This window comes from Bufo bufo, chromosome 7, assembly GCF_905171765.1.
Source record: "Bufo bufo chromosome 7, aBufBuf1.1, whole genome shotgun sequence".
In the NCBI taxonomy this organism is placed as follows: domain Eukaryota; kingdom Metazoa; phylum Chordata; class Amphibia; order Anura; family Bufonidae; genus Bufo; species Bufo bufo.
This window is the reverse complement of record NC_053395.1, coordinates 231,716,303-231,728,690: the sequence shown is the minus strand read 5'-3', so window position 1 is coordinate 231,728,690 and position 12,388 is coordinate 231,716,303. Positions and strand designations below refer to the sequence as shown.

Sequence of the window (12,388 nt, the reverse complement as noted above, 5' to 3'; positions counted from 1 at the left end):
GTATTGGTATTAAACTCTAGTCATAGCTGGAAGGAGAAGAAAAGGAACATAGGAGACATCACCTGTGTGTCAAAACCTTTCCCAGTAAAGTGTCTAAAAATTGTCCCTAAAGAGACAGAAATGTTCTTATAATGTCTAAAAAGAATGAACAATAGCCAGGAGCGGGCACACGCACTGAACACGCCACCATCACGTGTGTAATTATAGGTGGTACAGGCTTACCTTTCATGCCATAGAATGAGAATCGTTCGCAGAACTCGTTCACAATGATGAACATAATACTCAGGGGGTAGTTGGTTCCACATAATGACTGCAACAAGCAAGAAACAAATCAGAGGATTTCATAGGATGTTGATACTCCCAAGAGTAGTAGATACAGAGGTGTTGGTACTCCCGGGAGTAGTAGATACAGAGGTGTTGGTACTCCAGGAAATAGTAGATACAGAGATGTTGGTACTCCCGGGACTAGTAGATACAGAGGTGTTGGTACTCCCGGGAGTAGTAGATACAGAGGTGTTGGTACTCCCGGGAGTAGTAGATACAGAGGTGTTGGTTCTCCCATGAGAAGTAGATACAGAGAAGTTGGTACTCCCGGGAGTAGTAGATACAGAGATGTTGGTACTCCCGGGAGTAGTAGACACCGAGATGTTGGTACTCCCAGGAGTAGTAGATACAGAGGTGTTGGTACTCCCAGGAGTAGTAGATACAGAGGTGTCCGTACTTCCAGGAGCAGTAGATACATAGATGTTGGTACTCCCAGGAGCAGTAGATATATAGATGTTAGTACTCCCGGGAGTAGTAGATACATAGATGTTGGTACTCCCGGGAGTAGTAGATACAGAGGTGTTGGTACTCCCGGGAGTAGTAGATACAGAGGTGTTGGTACTCCCGGGAGTAGTAGATACAGAGGTGTTGGTTCTCCCATGAGAAGTAGATACAGAGAAGTTGGTACTCCCGGGAGTAGTAGATACAGAGATGTTGGTACTCCCGGGAGTAGTAGACACCGAGATGTTGGTACTCCCAGGAGTAGTAGATACAGAGGTGTTGGTACTCCCAGGAGTAGTAGATACAGAGGTGTCCGTACTTCCAGGAGCAGTAGATACATAGATGTTGGTACTCCCAGGAGCAGTAGATATATAGATGTTAGTACTCCCGGGAGAAGTAGATACATAGATGTTGGTACTCCCGGGAGTAGTAGATACAGAGGTGTTGGTACTCCCGGGAGTAGTAGATACAGAGGTGTTGGTACTCCCGGGAGTAGTAGATACAGAGGTGTTGGTTCTCCCATGAGAAGTAGATACAGAGAAGTTGGTACTCCCGGGAGTAGTAGATACAGAGATGTTGGTACTCCCGGGAGTAGTAGACACCGAGATGTTGGTACTCCCAGGAGTAGTAGATACAGAGGTGTTGGTACTCCCAGGAGTAGTAGATACAGAGGTGTCCGTACTTCCAGGAGCAGTAGATACATAGATGTTGGTACTCCCAGGAGCAGTAGATATATAGATGTTAGTACTCCCGGGAGTAGTAGATACATAGATGTTGGTACTCCCGGGAGTAGTAGATACAGAGGTGTTGGTACTCCCAGGAGTAGTAGATACAGAGGTGTTGGTACTCCCGGGAGTAGTAGATACAGAGGTGTTGGTTCTCCCATGAGAAGTAGATACAGAGAAGTTGGTACTCCCGGGAGTAGTAGATACAGAGATGTAGGTTCTCCCGGGAGTAGTAGATACAGAGATGTAGGTTCTCCCGGGAGTAGTAGATACAGAGGTGTTGGTACTCCCGGGAGTAGTAGATACAGAGGTGTTGGTACTCCAGGGAGTAGTAGATACACAGATGTAGGTTCTCCCGGGAGTAGTAGATCCAGAGGTGTCCGTACTTCCGAGAGCAGTAGATACATAGATGTTGGTACTCCCAGGAGCAGTAGATACATAGATGTTAGTATTCCCAGGAGTAGTAGATACAGAGATGTTGGTACTCCCAGGAGTAGTAGATACAGAGGTGTTGGTACTCCTGGGAGTAGTAGATACAGAGGTGTTGGTACTCCTGGGAGTAGTAGATACAGAGATGTTGGTACTCCCAAGAGTAGTAGATACAGAGGTGTTGGTACACCCTGGAGTAGTAGATACAGAGAAGTTGGTACTCCCGGGAGTAGTAGATACAGAGATGTAGGTTCTCCCGGGAGTAGTAGATACAGAGATGTTGGTACTTCCGGGAGTAGTAGATACAGAGATGTTGGTTCTCCCAGGAGTAGTAGATACAGAGATCTCCGTACTTCCGGGAGCAGTAGATACAGAGTAGTTGGTACTCCCAGGAGTAGTAGATACAGAGGTGTTGGTACTCCCGGGAGTAGTAGATACCGAGATGTAGGTTCTACCGGGAGTAGTAGATACAGAGGTGTCCGTACTTCCAGGAGCAGTAGATACATAGATGTTGGTACACCCAGGAGCAGTAGATATATAGATGTTAGTACTCCCGGGAGAAGTAGATACATAGATGTTGGTACTCCCGGGAGTAGTAGATACAGAGGTGTTGGTACTCCCGGGAGTAGTAGATACAGAGGTGTTGGTACTCCCGGGAGTAGTAGATACAGAGGTGTTGGTTCTCCCATGAGAAGTAGATACAGAGAAGTTGGTACTCCCGGGATTAGTAGATACAGAGATGTAGGTTCTCCCGGGAGTAGTAGATACAGAGGTGTTGGTACTCCCGGGAGTAGTAGATACAGAGGTGTTGGTACTCCTAGGAGTAGTAGATACAGAGATGTAGGTTCTCCCAGGAGTAGTAGATACAGAGGTGTCTGTACTTCCGGGAGCAGTAGATACATAGATGTTGGTACTCCCAGGAGCAGTAGATACATAGATGTTAGTACTCCCGGGAGTAGTAGATACAGAGATGTTGGTACTCGCAGGAGTAGTAGATACAGAGGTGTTGGTACTCCCAGGAGTAGTAGATACAGAGGTGTCCGTACTTCCGGGAGCAGTAGATACATAGATGTTGGTACTCCCAGGAGCAGTAGATACATAGATGTTAGTACTCCCGGGAGTAGTAGATACATAGATGTTGGTACTCCCGGGAGTAGTAGATACAGAGGTGTTGGTTCTCCCAGGAGTAGTAGATACATAGATGTTGGTACCCCCGGGATTAGTAGATACAGAGATGTTGGTACTCCCGGGAGTAGTAGATACAGAGATGTTGGTACTCCCGGGAGTAGTAGATACAGTGGTGTTGGTACTCCCAGGAGTAGTAGATACAGAGATGTTGGTACTCCCGGAAGTAAAGTAGATACAGAGGTGTTGGTTCTCCCAGGAGTAGTAGATACATAGATGTTGGTACTCCCGGGAGTAGTAGATACAGAGATGTTGGTACTCCCGGGAGTAGTAGATACAGAGATGTTGGTACTCCCGGGAGTAGTAGATACAGTGGTGTTGGTACTCCCAGGAGTAGTAGATACAGAGATGTTGGTACTCCCGGAAGTAAAGTAGATACAGTGGTGTTGGTACTCCTAGAAGTAGTAGATACAGAGATGTTAGTACTTCCGGGAGTAAAAGATACAGAGGTGTTGGTATTTCCGAGAGTAGTAGATAGAGAGTTGTTGGTACTCCTGGGAGCAGTATATACAGTGTTGTGAGAGCTCTTGGGAGTAGTAGTTGCTGAATGGGCTGTGCTCTGAGTGGTTGATCCCTATAATCCTCCTTCTGCTCAGTTTTTGCAAAGTTTGTTATGAAACAGAAGAGCGGAAATTCAGAAAATGTTGTAATTTGGGCAGAACTGGGGCATCGTCCTCGGCGCTACAGCTGGGGGTGAGGATGAATTAACCATTTAATAGTATTATAGGAACACTTACCAGCACTTTCTTGGTGGGACTTGACTCTTTGACAAATAATTTCCCCGCTCCAGACTTTTTCCCTGGGAGAGACAGAAGAAACGGGTCATCTATGGGTCCAGACATCCTGCGGCCCCTCCAAAGTCCTCAAACTGCATCCTTAGGTCTTCCTGACCCACTCCTCCTCCTGGGTGCAGCTCACCTCCTGGATCCTCCACCATTATCCCTTCCATACCTGACTCCCAAAGCAATCTGCAGGCCCTGATCTTCTGTAGGGCATTAACCCCTTCAATTCCATCCTCCGTTCTAATCAGCAGGAACTCTCTCTGACTTAACCCTTTATTCCCCCGGCATCCTCCCATATTTACTGAATGCCACTCTATCAGGGAACAATAGACTGTATTCTCCTGTCCTACAGTCATCCTCTCCCCTGAAATGGCTGATAACAGGGGGCAATAGACTGTATTCTCCTGTCCTACAGTCATCCTCTCCCCTGAAATGGCTGATAACAGGGGGCAATAGACTGTATTATCCTGTCCTACAGTCATCCTCTCCCCTGAAATGGCTGATAACAGGGGCAATAGACTGTATTCTCCTGTCGGACAGTCATCCTCTCCCCTGAAATGGCTGATAGCAGGAGGCAATAGACTGTATTCTCCTGTCCTACAGTCATCCTCTCCCCTGAAATGGCTGATAACAGGGAGCAACAGACTGTATTCTCATGTCCTACAGTCATCCTCTCCCCTGAAATGGCTGATAACAGGGGGCAATAGACTGTATTCTCCTGTCCTACAGTCATCCTCTCCCCTGAAATGGATGATAACAGGGAGCAATAGATTGTATTCTCCTGTCCTACAGTCATCCTCTCCTCTGAAATGGCTGATAACAAGGGGCAATAGATTGTATTCTCCTGTCCTACAGTCATCCTCTCCCCTGAAATGGCTGATAACAGGGAGCAATAGATTGTATTCTCCTGTCCTACAGTCATCCTCTCCCCTGAAATGGCTGATAACAGGGAGCAATAGACTGTATTCTCCTGTCCTACAGTCATCCTCTCGCCTGAACTGGCTGATAACAGGAAGCAATAGACTGTATTCTCCTGTCCTACAGTCATCCTCTCCCCTGAAATGGCTGATAACAGGGAGCAATAGACTGTATTCTCCTGTCCTACAGTCATCCTCTCCCCTGAAATGGCTGATAACAGGGAGCAATAGACTGTATTCTCCTGTCCTACAGTCATCCTCTCCCCTGAAATGGCTGATAACAGGGGGCAATAGACTGTATTCTCCTGTCCTACAGTCATCCTCTACCCTGAAATGTCTGATAACATGGAGCAATAGACTGTATTCTCCTCTCCTACAGTCATCCTCTCCTCTGGAATGGCTGATAACAGGGAACAATAGACTGTATTCTCCTGTCCTACAGTCATCCTCTCCACTGAAATGGCTGATAACAAGGAGCAATAGATTGTATTCTCCTGTCCTACAGTCATCCTCTCCCCTGAAATGGCCGTTAACAGGGGGTAATAAACTGTATTCTCCTGTATTACAGTCATCCTCTCCCCTGAAATGGCTGTTAACAGGAAGCAAGAGACTGTATTCTTCTGTCCTACAGTCATCCTCCCCCCTGAAATGGCCGATAACAGGGGGCAATAGACTGTATTCTCCTGTCCTACAGTCATCCTCTCCCCTGACATGGCGGATAACAGGGAGCAATAGACTGCATTATACTGTCCTACAGTCATCCTCTCCCCTGAAATGGCCGATAACAGGGGGTAATAGATTGTATTCTCCTGTTTTACAGTCATCCTCTCCCTTGAAATGGCTGATAACAGGGGGCAATAGACTGTATTCTCCTGTCCTACAGTCATCCTCTCCCCTAAAATGACTGATAACAGTAAGCAATAGATTGTATTCTCCTGTCCTACAGTCATCCTCTCCCCTAAAATGGCTGATAACAGGAGGCAATAGACTGTATTCTCCTGTCCTACAGTCATCCTATCCCTTGAAATGGCTGATAACAGGAGGCAATAGACTGTATTCTCCTGTCCTACAGTCATCCTCTCCCTTGAAATGGCTGATAACAGGACGCAATAGACTGTATTCTCCTGTACTACAGTCATCCTCTCCCCTGAAATAACTGATAACAGGGGGCAATAGACTGTAATCTCCAGTCCTACAGTCATCCTCTCCACTGAAATGGCTGATAACAGGGGGCAATAGATTGTATTCTCCTGTCCTACAGTCATCCTCTCCCCTGAAATCGCCGATAACAGGGGGTAATAGACTGTATTCTCCTGTTTTACAGTCATCCTTTCCCCTGAAATGGCTGATAACAGGAGGCAATAGACTGTATTCTCCTGTCCTACAGTCATCCTCTCCACTGAAATGGCTGATAACAAGGGGCAATAGACTGTATTCTCCTGTCCTACAGTCATCCTCTCCCCTGAAATGGCTGTTAACAGGAAGCAATAGACTGTATTCTCCTGTCCTACAGTCATCCTCTCCCCTGAAATGGCTGATGACAGGAAGCAATAGACTGTATTCTCCTTTCCTACAGTCTTCCTCTCCCTTGAAATAGCTGAAAACAGGAGGCAATAGACTGTATTCTCCTGTCCTACAGTCATCATCTCCCTTGAAATGGCTGATAACAGGGGGCAATAGACTGTATTCTCCTGTCCTACAGTCATCCTCTCCCCTGAAATGGCTGATGACAGGAAGCAATAGACTGTATTCTCCTTTCCTACAGTCATCCTCTCCCTTGAAATAGCTGAAAACAGGAGGCAATAGACTGTATTCTCCTGTCCTACAGTCATCCTCTCCCCTGAAATGGCTGTTAACAGGGGGCAATAGTCTGTATTCTCCTGTCGTACAGTCATCCTCTCCCCTGAAATGGCTGATAACAGGGAGCAATAGATTGTATTCTCCTGTCCTACAGTCATCCTCTCCCTTGAAATGGCTAATAACAGGAGGCAATAGACTGTATTCTTCTGTCCTACAGTCATCCCCCCCCCCCTGAAATGGCTGATAACAGGGGGCAATAGATTGTATTCTCCTGTCCTACAGTCATCCTATCCCCTGAAATGGCTGATAACAGGGGGCAATAGACTGTATTCTCCTGTCCTACAGTCATCCTCTCCCCTAAAATGGCTGTTAACAGGGGGCAATAGTCTATATTCTCCTGTCGGACAGTCATCCTCTCCCCTGAAATGGCTGATAACAGGAGGCAATAGACTGTATTCTCCTGTCCTACAGTCATCCTCTCCCTTGAAATGGCTGTTAACAGGGGGCAATAGTCTGTATTCTCCTGTCGGACAGTCATCCTCTCCCCTGAAATGGCTGATAACAGGGAGCAATAGATTGTATTCTCCTGTCCTACAGTCATCCTCTCCCTTGAAATGGCTGATAACAAGGAGCAATAGACTGTATTCTCCTGTCCTACAGTCATCCTCTCCCCTAAAATGGCTGATAACAGGAGGCAATAGACTGTATTCTCCTGTCCTACAGTCATCCTCTCCCTTGAAATGGCTGATAACAGGAGGCAATAGACTGTATTCCCCTGTCCTACAGTCATCCTCTCCCTTGAAATGGCTGATAACATGGAGCAATAGATTGTAGGACAGGAGAATACAATCTATTGCCCCCTGTTATCAGCCATTTCAAGGGAGAGGATGACTGTAGGACAGGAGAATACAGTCATCCTCTCCCCTGAAATGGCTGATAACAGGGAGCAACAGACTGTATTCTCATATCCTACAGTCATCCTCTCCCCTGAAATGGCTGATAACAGGGGGCAATAGACTGTATTCTCCTGTCCTACAGTCATCCTCTCCCCTGAAATGGATGATAACAGGGAGCAATAGATTGTATTCTCCTGTCCTACAGTCATCCTTTCCTCTGAAATGGCTGATAACAAGGGGCAATAGATTGTATTCTCCTGTCCTACAGTCATCCTCTCCCCTGAAATGGCTGATAACAGGGAGCAATAGACTGTATTCTCCTGTCCTACAGTCATCCTCTCCCCTGAAATGGCTGATAACAGGGAGCAATATATTGTATTCTCCTGTCCTACAGTCATCCTCTCCCCTGAAATGGCTGATAACAGGGAGCAATAGACTGTATTCTCCTGTCCTACAGTCATCCTCTACCCTGAAATGTCTGATAACATGGAGCAATAGACTGTATTCTTCTGTCCTACAGTCATCCTCTCCCCTGAAATGGCTGATAACAGGGAGCAATAGATTGTATTCTCCTGTCCTACAGTCATCCTCTCCCCTGAAATGGCTGATAACAGGGAGCAATAGACTGTATTCTCCTGTCCTACAGTCATCCTCTACCCTGAAATGTCTGATAACATGGAGCAATAGACTGTATTCTCCTGTCCTACAGTCATCCTCTCCTCTGGAATGGCTGATAACAGGGAACAATAGATTGTATTCTCCTGTCCTACAGTCATCCTCTCCACTGAAATGGCTGATAACAAGGAGCAATGGATTGTATTCTCATGTCCTACAGTCATCCTCTCCCCTGAAATGGCCGTTAACAGGGGGTAATAAACTGTATTCTCCTGTATTACAGTCATCCTCTCCCCTGAAATGGCTGTTAACAGGAAGCAAGAGACTGTATTCTTCTGTCCTACAGTCATCCTCCCCCCTGAAATGGCCGATAACAGGGGGCAATAGACTGTATTCTCCTGTCCTACAGTCATCCTCTCCCCTGACATGGCTGATAACAGGGAGCAATAGACTGCATTATACTGTCCTACAGTCATCCTCTCCCCTGAAATGGCCGATAACAGGGGGTAATAGATTGTATTCTCCTGTTTTACAGTCATCCTCTCCCCTGAAATGGCTGATAACAGGGGGCAATAGACTGTATTCTCCTGTCCTACAGTCATCCTCTCCCCTAAAATGGCTGATAACAGTAAGCAATAGATTGTATTCTCCTGTCCTACAGTCATCCTCTCCCCTAAAATGGCTGATAACAGGAGGCAATAGACTGTATTCTCCTGTACTACAGTCATCCTCTCCCCTGAAATAACTGATAACAGGGGGCAATAGACTGTAATCTCCAGTCCTACAGTCATCCTCTCCACTGAAATGGCTGATAACAGGGGGCAATAGATTGTATTCTCCTGTCCTACAGTCATCCTCTCCCCTGAAATCGCCGATAACAGGGGGTAATAGACTGTATTCTCCTGTTTTACAGTCATCCTTTCCCCTGAAATGGCTGATAAAAGGAGGCAATAGACTGTATTCTCCTGTCCTACAGTCATCCTCTCTACTGAAATGGCTGATAACAAGGGGCAATAGACTGTATTCTCCTGTCCTACAGTCATCCTCTCCCCTGAAATGGCTGTTAACAGGAAGCAATAGACTGTATTCTCCTGTCCTACAGTCATCCTCTCCCCTGAAATGGCTGATGACAGGAAGCAATAGACTGTATTCTCCTTTCCTACAGTCATCCTCTCCCCTGAAATGGCTGTTAACAGGGGGCAATAGTCTGTATTCTCCTGTCGGACAGTCATCCTCTCCCCTGAAATGGCTGATAACAGGGAGCAATAGATTGTATTCTCCTGTCCTACAGTCATCCTCTCCCTTGAAATGGCTGATAACAGGAGGCAATAGACTGTATTCTCCTGTCCTACAGTCATCCCCTCCCCCCCTGAAATGGCTGATAACAGGGGGCAATAGATTGTATTCTCCTGTCCTACAGTCATCCTATCCCCTGAAATGGCTGATAACAGGGGGCAATAGACTGTATTCTCCTGTCCTACAGTCATCCTCTCCCCTAAAATGGCTGTTAACAGGGGTCAATAGTCTGTATTCTCCTGTCGGACAGTCATCCTCTCCCCTGAAATGGCTGATAACAGGGAGCAATAGACTGTATTCTCCTGTCCTACAGTCATCCTCTCCCCTAAAATGGCTGATAACAGGAGTCAATAGACTGTATTCTCCTGTCCTACAGTCATCCTCTCCCTTGAAATGGCTGATAACAGGAGGCAATAGACTGTATTCTCCTGTCCTACAGTCATCCTCTCCCTTGAAATGGCTGTTAACAGGGGGCAATAGTCTTTATTCTCCTGTCGGACAGTCATCCTCTCCCCTGAAATGGCTGATAACAGGGAGCAATAGATTGTATTCTCCTGTCCTACAGTCATCCTCTCCCTTGAAATGGCTGATAACAGGGAGCAATAGACTGTATTCTCCTGTCCTACAGTCATCCTCTCCCCTAAAATGGCTGATAACAGGAGGCAATAGACTGTATTCTCCTGTCCTACAGTCATCCTCTCCCTTGAAATGGCTGATAACAGGAGGCAATAGACTGTATTCCCCTGTCCTACGGTCATCCTCTCCCTTGAAATGGCTGATAACATGGAGCAATAGATTGTAGGACAGGAGAATACAATCTATTGCCCCCTGTTATCAGCCATTTCAATGGAGAGGATGACTGTAGGACAGGAGAATACAGTCATCCTCTCCCCTGAAATGGCTGATAACAGGGGGCAATAGACTGTATTCTCCTGTCCTACAGTCATCCTCTCCCCTGAAATGGCTGTTAACAGGGGGCAATAGTCTGTATTCTCCTGTCCTACAGTCATCCTCTCCCCTGAAATGGCTGATAACAGGGAGAAATAGATTGTATTCTTCTGTCCTACAGTCATCCTCTCCCTTGAAATGGCTGATAACAGGGAGCAATAGACTGTATTCTCCTGTCCTACAGTCATCCTCTACCCTGAAATGTCTGATAACATGGAGCAATAGACTGTATTCTCCTGTCCTACAGTCATCCTCTCCCCTGAAATGGCTGTTAACAGGGGGCAATAGTCTGTATTCTCCTGTCCTACAGTCATCCTCTCCCCTGAAATGGCTGATAACAGGGAGAAATAGATTGTATTCTTCTGTCCTACAGTCATCCTCTCCCTTGAAATGGCTGATAACAGGGAGCAATAGACTGTATTCTCCTGTCCTACAGTCATCCTCTACCCTGAAATGGCTGATAACAGGGGGCAATAGACTGTATTCTCCTGTCCTACAGTCATCCTCTACCCTGAAATGGCTGATAACAGGAGGCAATAGACTGTATTCTCCTGTCCTACAGTCATCCCCTCCCCCCCTGAAATGGTTGATAACAGGGGGCAATAGATTGTATTCTTCTGTCCTACAGTCATCCTCTCCCCTGAAATGGCTGATAACAGGGAACAATAGACTGTATTCTCCTGTCCTACAGTCATCCTCTCCCCTGAAATGGCTGATAACAGGGGGCAATAGACTGTATTCTCCTGTCCTACAGTCATCCTCTCCCCTAAAATGGCTGTTAACAGGGGGCAATAGTCTGTATTCTCCTGTCGGACAGTAATCCTCTCCCCTGAAATGGCTGATAACAGGGAGCAATAGATTGTATTCTCCTGTCCTACAGTCATCCTCTCCCTTGAAATGGCTGATAACAGGGAGCAATAGACTGTATTCTCCTGTCCTACAGTCATCCTCTCTCCTAAAATGGCTGATAACAGGGGGCAATAGATTGTATTCTCCTGTCCTACAGTCATCCTCTCCCTTGAAATGGCTGATAACAGGGGGCAATAGATTGTATTCTCCTGTCCTACAGTCATCCTCTCCCCTGAAATGGCTGATAACAGGGGGCAATAGACTGTATTCTCCTGTCCTACAGTCATCCTCTCCCCTGAAATGGCTGATAACAGGGGGCAATAGACTGTATTCTCCTGTCCTACAGTCATCCTCTCCCCTGAAGTGGGTGATAGCAGGGAGCAATAGATTGTATTATCCTGTCCTAACGTCATCCTCTCCCCTGAAATGGCTGATAACAGGGGGGCAATAGACTGTATCCTCCTGTCCTACAGTCATCCTCTCCCCTGAAATGGCTGATAACAGGGGGGCAATAGACTGTATTCTCCTGTCCTACAGTCATCCTCTCCCCTGAATTGGCTGATAACAGGGGGCAATAGACTGTATTCTCCTGTCCTTCAGTCATCCTCTCCCCTGAAATGGCTGATAACAGAGAGCAAACGATTGTATTCTCCTGTCCTACAGTCATCCTCTCCCCTGAAATGGCTGATAACAGGGGGCAATAGACTGTATTCTCTTGTCCTACAGTCATCCTCTCCCCTGAAATGTCTGATAACAGGGAGCAATAGACTGTATTCTCCTGTCCTACAGTCATCCTCTCCCCTTAAAATTGGCTGATAACAGGAGGCAATAGACTGTATTCTCCTGTACTTTAGTCATCCTCTCCCCTGAAATGGCTGATAACAGGGGGCAATAGTCTGTATTCTCCTGTCCTACAGTCATCCTCTCCCCTGAAATGACTGATAACAGGGGGCAATAGACTGTATTCTCCTGTCCTACAGTCATCCTCTCCCCTGAAATGTCTGATAACAGGGGGCAATAGACTGTATTCTCCTGTCCTACAGTCATCCTCTTCCCTGAAATGGCTGATAACAGGGAGCAATAGACTGTATTTTCCTGTCCTACAGTCATCCTCTCCCCTGAAATGGCTGATAACATGGAGCAATAGACTGTATTCTCCTGTCCTACAGTCATCCTCTCCC

At 46.6% G+C, this 12,388-nt stretch overlaps 1 protein-coding gene across 1 annotated transcript in view; it reads right to left on the bottom strand.

Moving 5' to 3' along the window:
• The window catches only part of LOC121008839 (solute carrier family 15 member 2-like), a 70,301-nt gene that overhangs the window by 28,756 nt on the left and 29,157 nt on the right, over window positions 1-12,388 (bottom strand). Inside the window, exons 2-3 of the mRNA XM_040441540.1 lie at window positions 3,842-3,903; window positions 223-310 (exon numbers count right to left, since the gene is read on the bottom strand). Coding sequence (XP_040297474.1) covers window positions 223-310; window positions 3,842-3,903 — 150 coding nt within the window. The remainder of the gene's footprint in view (window positions 1-222; window positions 311-3,841; window positions 3,904-12,388) is intronic.